We start from the raw sequence: 11,232 nt of genomic DNA, 5'->3' as shown, positions 1-11,232 counted from the left end.
AGAAAAAATAAAAGGATAAGAGAATAAGAGAGAAGTAGGATTGGGAGAGAGAGAGAGAAAGAAAACTGGGCGGCGCAAGCGATGCGGCCGCATGGGGCACGCGGTCGCGTGACCCAGTTTGTGCTTCTGGCGCGAGTGCAGCCTCGTGCCAGCACAACTCTCTGTTCAAATTGATATAATTGCCAAAATTGGAGTGAGGCGATCACATGGGGCATGCGATCGCACGAGTGGGCAGTTAATGGGGTACGACGCGGCCGCGTGGGGCATGCGGTCGCGTGAAGGGAATTGCGCGTCCAGCGCCAGTCCAGCACCACTCTAGCACAACTTTCAGCTGTGCACCCGTTTTACGTCGAAAATCAGGGCACGCGGCCGCGTGGGTCACGCGGTCGCGTGGGACGAATTGTGCCATTGGCACGCCTCCAGCCACGCTCCAACGTGACTCTCTGTTCGTTTTTATTTTTCTCTTCTCCCCTTGCAACGCGGACGCGTCGCTGATGCGGTCGCGTCGCGTAGCATTTTTTTTTTTAGCTTGAGGTGGTCGGTTCCTGGAAGAACATAGCTGCATGATCAGAGAATTAGTAAGAATTCAATAAAAATAAAATAACTAAGAAAAACTACTACGAAAAATGGCGAAGGATACGAAATTATCGGGTTGCCTCCCGACAAGCGCTTCTTTAACGTCACTAGCTTGACGGTCAGTTCTGCTAGTTCAGCAGATGAGTGGACCTCTGGCGGTCAATCTCGCCTCCAAGATAGTGCTTTAACCTCTTGCCATTCACTATAAATTTCCTGTCAGAATTTTCTTCCTGTATTTCCACATGACCATATGGCGAGGCTCTGGTAACCACAAACGGTCCTGACCACCGGGATTTCAGCTTTTCGGGAAAGAATTTGAGCCTTGAATTATACAGAAGCACTCTTTGTCCTGGCTCAAAGACTCTGATGGCAATCTTCTTATCATGCAGTAGCTTGGTTCTCTCCTTATAGAGCTTGGCATTCTCATAGGCTGAATATCTGAATTCATCAAGCTCATTCAACTGAAGCATCCGCTTAATTCCTGCAGCTTCTGAATCAAGATTCAGGTACCTGATTGCCCAATAAGCCTTGTGCTCCAGCTCCACTGGCAAGTGACAGGCTTTTCCATAGACCAACTGATATGGGGACATGCCAATTGGAGTCTTGTATGCTGTCCGGTATGCCCAAAGAGCATCATCAAGCTTCCTAGACCAGTCCTTTCTTGAAACACTGACGGTCTTCTCCAGAATCCTCTTAAGCTCCCTGTTGGAAACTTCAACCTGTCCACTTGTCTGAGGGTGATAGGGGGTTGCCACCTTATGACGGACTCCATATCTATACAGAAGAGAGTCCAGCTGTCTCTTACAGAAGTGACTTCCTCCATCACTAATGAGTGTCCTTGGGACACCAAACCTGCTAAAGATATACCTCTGAAGAAAGCTCATTACCACCTTGGCATCATTGGTGGGCAAAGCCACAGCTTCTACCCATTTGGACACATAATCAACTGCCACTAGAATATAGTTGTTTGAATGTGAAGGTGGAAAAGGTCCCATGAAATCAATACCCCACACATCAAACAACTCAACCTCAAGAATCCCCTGCTGTGGCATTTCATGGTTGGCAGAGAGATTTGTTGCTTTTTCACATCTGTCACAGTGCTTTACAAATGCTCTTGAGTCTCTGAAGAGAGTCGGCCAGTAAAACCCACTCTGAAGGACCTTTGTAGCTGTCCTTTCACCACCAAAGTGGCCTCCATACTCAGAACCATGACAGTGCCAAAGAATCTGCTGTTTTTCTTCATTTGGGACACACCTCCGGATAATTCCATCTGAACACCTTTTAAAAAGATATGGTTCCTCCCAAATGTAGTACTTTGCATCAGTCAATAGCTTCTTCACTTGTTGCCTACTGTACTCCCTTGGGATAAAATTCATGGCCTTATAATTTACAATGTCTGCAAACCATGGAGCCTGCTGAATGAGGAACAATTGCTCATCTGGAAATGTCTCAGTTACAGCTGTGGGTGGTTGCACTCCTGCTTCAGGCTCAATTCTGGAGAGATGGTCAGCTACTTGATTTTCTGACCCTTTCCTGTCTTTTATTTCAATATCAAACTCCTGAAGGAGCAACACCCATCTGATTAATCTTGGTTTAGAATCCTGCTTGGTTAGAAGGTACTTCAAAGCAGCATGGTCAGTATAAACAATAACCTTAGAACCAAGTAAATAGGACCTAAACTTATCAACAGAATACACAACAGCTAATAATTCCTTTTCTTTAGTTGTGTAATTCTTTTGAGCATCATTTAATACACGACTGGTATAATAAATGACATGTACAAGCTTACCATGCCTCTGTCCTAAAACAGCTCCTATAGCAAAATCACTAGCATCACACATTAATTCAAATAGTAAATCCCAGTCAGGGGGAGCTAAAATGGGAGCAGAAGTAAGGTTTGCTTTCAGAATTTCAAAAGCATGCAGACAATCAGAATCAAAGACAAAAGGAACATCAACAACTAACAAGTTGCTCAATGGTTTAGCAATTTTTGAAACATCCTTTATAAATCTTCTATAAAATCCTGCATGACCCAAGAAACTCCTAATTTCCTTAACATTAGTTGGTGGTGGTAATTTTTCAATTACCTCCACCTTTGCTCTGTCAACCTCAATTCCCTTACTTGAAATCCGGTGTCCAAGAACAATGCCTTCTGTAACCATAAAATGACATTTTTTCCAATTTAAAACAAGGTTTGATTCTTGACACCGTTTCAAGACAAGAGATAAATGTTTAAGGCATGATGCAAAAGAATTACCAAAAACAGAAAAGTCATCCATAAATATTTCAACAAACTTTTCAACCATATCAGAAAAAATTGAAAGCATACACCTCTGAAAAGTTGCTGGAGCATTGCAAAGTCCAAATGGCATTTTCCTATAAGCAAATACTCCAAAGGGGCATATGAATGCTGTCTTCTCTTGATCTTGAGGGTCTACTACAATTTGATTATATCCAGAATATCTATCTAGAAAACAATAAAAAGCATGACCAGCTAACCTCTCAAACATCTGATCAATGAAAGGGAGGGAAAAATGATCCTTCCTTGTAACAGTGTTGAGCCTCCTGTAATCTATGCACATTCTCCATCTCGTGACTGTTCTTGTAGGAATAAGCTCATTCTTTTCATTCTGGATCACTGTCATCCCTCCCTTCTTGGGAACTACCTGCACAGGACTTACCCAAGGGCTGTCAGAAATAGGGTAAATAATACCTGCTTCCCATAATTTCATTACCTCTTTTTGGACCACCTCTTTCATAGTTGGATTGAGTCTCCTTTGTGGTTGCACAACTGGTTTAGCATCATCTTCAAGAAGGATCTTGTGCATACACCTGGTTGGACTAATCCCCTTTAAGTCACTAATGGTCCACCCAAGAGCTGTTTTATGGCTTCTAAGCACTGAAATAAGCGCCTCTTCCTCTTCAGGCTTCAGGGAAGAGCTAATAATTACTAGATATGAATCATTTTCACCCAAGAACACATATTTCAGAGAAGGGGGTAAGGATTTGAGCTCAAGCTTGGGGACTTTCTCCTCCTTTATTGGCGTGTTCATCAGCTCCTTTTGGGGTGGTGAATCATCAACTTCAACTAATTCATAGTCAGAATTATGGTCCAGAACATCATCAAGTACCTCAACTTCCAGTACTTCTTGAACAAGTGGTTCAATAACATCTATTTTCATACACCCCTCAGAATCATTGGGGTGCTTGAGGGCTTCAAAAACATTTAGGACCACCTGTTCTTCATTGACCCTCAGGGTTAATTCACCCTTTTCTACATCAATCAGAGCTCTACCTGTAGCTAAAAAGGGTCTACCAAGTATAATAGAGAGTTTTACCTCCTCTTCCATGTCTAATATAACAAAATCAACAGGGAAAATAAATGGTCCTACTTTAACAAGTAAATCTTCAACCACACCTACAGGTAATTTAATAGAAAGATCAGCAAGTTGAAGAGAAATACGAGTAGGTTTTACCTCCTCAATTTGAAGCTTTTTCATCACTGAAAGTGGCATGAGGTTGATGTTAGCTCCAAGATCACATAAAGCTCTCTGAATACCGACTTCTCCAATGGTGCAGGGAATGACAAAACTCCCTGGGTCTAGCATTTTCTCAGGAAGGGTGTGTTGAATAATAGCACTGCATTCCTTGGTTAACACCACTGTCTCTTGTTCCTTCCAATTCCTCTTGTGGGTCAACAACTCTTTCATAAATTTAGCATAGAGGGGCATTTGCTCCAGGGCCTCTGCAAAAGGAATGTTGATCTGCAGCTTCTTGAAGACATCTAAAAATTTAGAGAATTGCTTTTCTTTGGACGTCTTCTGAAGCCTCTGAGGATATGGCATTTTTGGCTTGTATTCAGGGGCCTTTGGCAAGGTGGGATAAGTGTCAAGAGAGTCAGGAAATGGGTTGTCTGCACGTTTAGGAGGGGCGTGCTCTACTTCTTCTTTCTTCTCCTCTGGAGCTTCCTTTTCAACTGGATCTTCATTGACCTTATTCTCAGAACCAGCTACCTTACCACTTCTCAATTGAATAGCCTTGCAATCTTCTCTTTGGTTCACCACTGTATCACCAGGGAATGTATTTGAAGACCTTTCAGGTAATTGCTTGCTCATTTGACCCATTTGCACCTCCAAGTTTCTAATGGAGGCTCTGGTTTCTTGTATGAAACTCATCATCATCTCCCATTTAGAATCTTCTTGGGATTTAGAATTTGCCTGCTGAGGTGGTTGTTGTTGCTGAGACTGAAATTGGCGGTTATTATGGTTGTTCTATTGAAAACCACCCTGAGAACTATTGTTGAAGTTCTGAGGTTTCTGAGGTTGATCTCTCCACCTAAAATTTGGGTGATTCCTCCATTCCTGATTGTATGTCTTGGAATATGGATCATTGTTGGGATTTCTAGGACCACTCCCCATGTAATTCACCTGTTCAGAAGAGGGTTGAGCATAATTATAATTATCATTTTGCATAAAGTTACCTGTCATGTCATAGGAGGTATCTTGGGGTGGATTTTGAGTGTTGATAGCTGAGACTTGCATGCCACCCATCTGTTGAGTAAGTAGATTTATCTGCTGAGACATAAGCTTGTTCTGAGCAAGAAGAGCATTAACAGCTTCTACTTCCAACACGCCTCTCTTCTGAGCGGCCTCAGAGTTCACAGGATTCCTGTTAGATGTGTATAAATATTGGTTGCTTGCAACCAATTCAATCAGCTCAATAGTCTCCTCTGGTGTCTTCTTCTTGTGCAATGAACCGCCTGCAGAAGTGTCTAGGCTCATCTTTGACATCTCTCCTAAGCCTTCATAAAAGATATCCAGTTGGGTCCACTTGGAGAACATGTCAGGAGGGCATTGCTTAGTCAGTAACTTGTATCTCTCCCAAGCTTCATAAAGAGTTTCACTGTCCTTCTGCTTGAAGGTCTGAACCTCCAACCTAAGCTTAGTCAGCTTCTTTGGTGGGAAAAATTTAGTGAGAAACTCTGTAACAACCTTTTCCCAAGTATTCAAACTCTCTTTTGGTTGGGAATCTAACCATAGCTTTGCTTTATCCCTCAGAGCAAATGGGAAAAGCATGAGTTTGTACACCTCTGGGTTTACTCCATTTGTCTTCACAGTATCACATATCTGCAGAAAATCAAAAATAAATTGATTTGGATCTTCATGAGAAAGTCCATGATACTGCAGTTTTGTTGCACCAAGGTGACCAATTGCGGCTTCAACTCAAAGTTGTTAGCAGTTATAGGAGGCACCACAATGCTTTTTCCATAGAGATCCGCAGTAGGGGCAGAATAAGAGCTAAGCACTCTTCTCTGCTGATCATCCCCATTCGGATTTACCACATTGGCATTAGCATTATTATTTGCCATAGTAGATTCTGCAGCCTTGCAAAGTCTTGCTTGTTGTAAACGTCGCCTGAAAGTTCTTTCAAGTTCAGGATCAAAGTATAAGAGATGTTCTTTGTCTCTATTTCTGCGCATACACAAGGAGAAAACAAGAAAAAAAATGGAACTTTCTACGTCAGAGTGCAGAGAAGTCCCTGTGAGGTAACCTGTGTAAAATAATAAAATAAAAATACTAACTAAATAAATAAATAAATAAATAAAATTTCGAAAATAATAATTGAAAATAAATAAAAATTTCAAAAATTTAAAAGAAAAATTAAACAGAAAAATTAAAATAGAATCAACTGAGTAACATCAAACTTAATTTTAGAAATTAAGAAAAAATATTAATATTATTTATTAAAATATTTTTTTTTCTATAATAAAAAGAAAGAACGAAAAAAACGAAACAGGGGAGGGGGATATAAACAAAAAGGAAAAGAAAGTTAACAACGTAAAGGAAAAAAAAATTAACGTAAAAGAAAAGAAAAAATTAACGTAAAAAATGTAAAATAAAAATTAATAATAAAATAAAAAAAATATAATAATAAAAAAAATTATTTAATCTAAGCAATCAAACAACGAATAGTTGTTAATCACAGTCAATTTCCGGTAACAGCGCCAAAAACTTGGTGCGGTATTTTTATAACCACACTTACTAATCGGCAAGTGCACCGGGTCGTACCAAGTAATACCTTACGTGAGTAAGGGTCGATCCCACGAGGATTGATATATTAAGCAACAATAGCGTTTGATAGGATTAGTTAGACAGACAGAAAATAGTGTTGAGATGCAATATAAAAGACATTAAACAATATCAAAAATATTGAAGAAAGGCAAGTAATTAAGATGGGAATAATATATGGAGAAGGTAGTTAAGGGTTCAGAGTTATCTATTTTCTGGATTGACTTTTCTTATTAACTATTTTAATCATGCAAGATTTAATTCATGGCAAACTATTTGTGACTAGACCCTAATTCCTTAGACCTTCCTAGTCTCCTCTAAAATTTATCAACTGCCAATTCCTTGGTCAATTATTTCCAATTAGAGGGTAATGATCAAATTCTAGTTTATATGCCACAAGAATCCTAATTATCCAAAAATAAAGGGATTATATGTCACGTATCCCGTTAAATACAAACAATTAGAAATTCAGGATAATATATTTTCAAGCTATTATTCAAGTAAAGAGCTTTTCCAAGTTTTACAAGAACTCAAATAGAACATGGGTCATACTTCCGTTCCACCCAGATTCATAAAATAAAGAACGAAAACAATTATTGAAATATAAATCAAAACATGAATTAAAATAGAAAAATAATATTATCAATCCATACAATAGATAGAGCTTCTAACCTTAACAGTGGAGGTTTAGTTGCTCATGGAAAATAGAAAATAATGATTCAGTTAAAAATGTACAGCCTTTTCAATCTGATGGCATCAGATCCCTTTTTATAACTAATCCTAATAAATTTAAATTCTAATATTAAAAATTAAACTTAAAATAATATCTTTTCCTAATTTAAGATTTGAATTTAAATTTGAATTAATTTAAATAATCAAATCTTCAATGGATGGATGGGGACCACTTGAATTGTCCATGCTGCAGCTTCTAATCTGTGTTTTCTGGGCTGAAAACTGGGTCAAAATAGCCCAGAAATCGCCCCCAGCGTTTTTCTGCACGTGGCGCATGTGACGCGTCCGCGTCGTGCACGCGTTTGCGTCATTTGTGCAGATTCCAGTCCACGCGATCGCGTCAGGCACGCGATCGCGTCAGGCACGCGATCGCGTCAGGCACGCGATCGCGTCAGGCACGCGATCGCGTCACGCGATCGCGTCATTGCGATTTCCTCCATTCCGCGCGGTCGCGTGAGCCATGCGTCCGCGTCGGTATTCGCTGGTCATCTCCTTGGCTTCTTCTCTTTCTCTGCAGAAACTCCATCAAATTCCGCCAAATACTACCTAAAATAAACAGTATTGTACAAAACTCAAAATAGCATCCATAGTGGCTAAGATATAATTAATTCTTAATTAAATTCAACAATTTAGATGCAAATTCACTAGGAAAAGATAGACAAGATGCTCACGCATCAGTCTACAATGCCAAAGATATGATTCATTTACTTGATTATTCCTCTCTCTTTTGAGAGTAGAAACATGCATGACAGAATTACCATTTAAATTGGGAAGAATATAAATGCCATATTGGAGATAGCCATTTACGTATAAGTCATCACCATAATAAGTAGAACAAATGTCATTTTTAATATTAAAATAAAAATCACGTTTGTCCAACATAGAAACAGAAATAACATTTGCAACAAAATTAGGAACATAATGACAATTCTCCAATATTAATGTCTTGTCCGTAGGCATTGCTAAAGAAATAAATCCTATAGCTACAGCAGCAACATTTGCTATGTTCCCGACTTGAAGGTAAGTTTCTCCCTTCTTCAGCCATCTACTTACTCGTAGTCCCTGCAACGAATTGCAAATATTATGAGCACTTCCGGTATCTAATACCCATATAGAAGAATTAATAGTAGCTAAAGAAATCATGAAAACTGTTTTCAAGCATGTCTTACCTTCCTCTTTGGTTTTCAAAGAAGCAATGTACTCCTTGCAGTTTCTTTTCCAATGACCTTTGCCTTTACAATAAAAACATTCAGCATCATTTTTGTCAGCCTTTTCTTGTTTGCCCTTGGATTTTGTCACACCACCTTTAGGTGCCATGGGTTCTCTTTTAAAATTATTCTTTCCATTTCCTTTTGCTTTTCACTTTCCTTTCTTCTTAGAAGAGCTGCCAACTACCATAGCAACTCCTTTCTTTTTCTCAGATGCAATTTGATTCTCATAATCAATTAGCATGTTGAGCATTTCATGAAGATCACAGCTTACTTTAATCATATTAAAGCTAACAATGAATTGTGAAAAGATTTCTGGAAGAGATTGCAAGATCAAATCTTGTGAAAGTTCTTTGCCCAATTTGCATCCCAACTTCTCAAGTTGTTCAATAAGATCAATTATCTTAAGAACATGGGGTCCAACAGGAGAGTCCACATCAAGTGTGGATCTAAACAAAGTTTTGGACAATTGATATCGGGCCGTCTTACTTTGTGCACCATACATCTTCTTAAGATGTTCAACAATAGTTGGTGGATCCATATCCTGATGTTGCCTTTGAAGATCAGAACCCATGGATGCCAGAATGATGCATTTGGCAGTAAGACAATTTTCCAAGTACTTCTCATAAGCCTTGATTGCCTCATTATCAATACTTCCATCCTCTTTAGGAACTGGGGCCGTTACAACAGGCTTATCGATTATATCAATTAGCCTTTCATGCATGAGAACAATTCTCAAATTGCGATACCATTCATCATAATTGACTCCAGCCAATTTGTTATTTTCAAGTATGCCACGCAGTGATAGAGTAGACATATTATTCATGAATCTAAAAGGAAAAAACAAATATAAGTATGTATTCACACATACAAATAACACTTTCTACAATAATTATTATTATAGAAAATTAAGAAATCTTTATTTCTTAAATTAAGTGTTAAAAAAATATTTAAAATTATGAATGAGTATCTTGGTTGTCAAGTCATTACTCATACATTTTTAAACAGATGATTAAATGTATCACATACAAGTTTAATCCCAAATAATTACCTGGTTGTCAGGTTATTATTTAATTGAATTATATTTTATACCCCTAGGTTGTTTAGGTTCAAGTAAAAATTAATTCATTCCATGTATCAAATACATATATATAAATTTTATCCTTGAGTACGAATCTCCTGGTTGTCAGGTAACTCCTCGTAAAGAAAATATAAAATTTATTTATCCTTTTTTTCCTTTCAGTTTTATTTCATAAATAAATAAAAATAATAATAACAGTATGTTCCTTAACATACATATAATTTTATCCCATATAAATTTATAATTTTAATAATAGCATCCCATGCCATTATTAGGAATCACATTCACTATAATAACAAAATTTAAATTAATCCTATTAATTCTGTAAATTTTTGCAATAAAATTTTAAACACAAAAGGGCCATGGCTCTGATACCACTGTAGGATTACAAGTGTTCATAACACGCAGCGGAAGTAATAAAATAATCCTATTGATCTATTTTGTGCTTAAAATTTTATTGAAATAAGATAGGTTAGATGCCAATACTTGAGTACCCTAGTGAATGAAAACTTTCTCCTTCGATAGTACGAAGGTACTATGTGTATCCACACCGAGACTGATCCTTATTATCAACTCCTTGACCAATGGATTAAACTGAGAAATTTCTTGCAACTCCTTGCACCAGCAATTTTTCACTAAGAATTGGAATATTTGTGTATGTGGAGGTAAAAGAAAAATTTGTGTATACTTTCTTTTATCATATACACATATATATAGTATGAGATTGGTGACTGATTTGTGAATCAGATTACAATTTAATTTGAAACAGAATCAGTTGGGATCTTATCCATATTTAAAACTCATCATAGAATAAATAATTAATTATTTAATATTCTCAATTATCATATTATTATATTCATGGTGCTAGCAAAGAATATAATAATATTCCATTTGAATTTATATAATTATTTATTTGATCTAATCAAAATAATAATTAAATGATTATTTACCAAGGATTAGAATACTCGTTAGTGTGCCATAGGTTCAATACTAAGCGGGTAGTAAATTAGTCATACTAAATTTACTAATCAAGGTTGGCGTCTAGCAACGCTCCTTGACGACCTGATAGTATGAAGTAATAATATTTTTACTAAGAACCCAAGATGAACAAAAAATACAACTCCTTCCATCTTTTCAGCTCTTGGCTAACTTTTAGAGTACGGTTTAATTGTCAAACTCTAACTTGTTACCATTATTATAATGAATTATGAATGACTTAAGAAACTCATTTCTTAATTCATTCAAACCCCTTGGCCAAGGCATTGTTTATTTCATTCATTATAATCGTAGAGCTCAAACTCATTACCATAGTTGACGGATTCCATTTTGACTAATCATTAATTCTACAAGTATTTAAATCATACCCAATGTCCATTCAACTAACACCGTAGGGTGTTAGGTGTCCGGAATCAAAGTATAACAAATACATTGTCAATTACTATGATAGTTGCATGTCAAAGGAAAATTCTAATATTATGTTCATCATAAGAATATCCTATTGACAAATATACGGTAACTATAACCATTAGGAATTCTTAGAGTGAGTCAGTTCAATGGTTATATCTCT

General features: G+C 37.3%; 1 protein-coding gene and 1 non-coding gene across 2 annotated transcripts; one reads left to right on the top strand and one right to left on the bottom strand.

Moving 5' to 3' along the window:
• The first annotated feature begins 5,415 nt into the window (after nt 1-5,415).
• Nucleotides 5,416-5,519, top strand: LOC112724940 (small nucleolar RNA R71). The gene has a single exon (XR_003164079.1). It is a non-coding gene; the product is annotated as a small nucleolar RNA R71 (small nucleolar RNA).
• Nucleotides 5,520-8,735: 3,216 nt separating this feature from the next.
• LOC112721262 (uncharacterized) lies at nt 8,736-9,401 on the bottom strand. The gene has a single exon (XM_025772332.1). It carries the CDS (start codon nt 9,399-9,401, stop codon nt 8,736-8,738), a length of 666 nt encoding a protein of 221 aa, XP_025628117.1.
• Nucleotides 9,402-11,232: the final 1,831 nt, after the last annotated feature.

This window comes from Arachis hypogaea, chromosome 11, assembly GCF_003086295.3.
Source record: "Arachis hypogaea cultivar Tifrunner chromosome 11, arahy.Tifrunner.gnm2.J5K5, whole genome shotgun sequence".
Classification (NCBI taxonomy): Eukaryota; Viridiplantae; Streptophyta; class Magnoliopsida; order Fabales; family Fabaceae; genus Arachis; species Arachis hypogaea.
The sequence above is the reverse complement of the archived record's forward strand: the minus strand, read 5'-3'. Positions and strand labels throughout refer to the sequence as shown.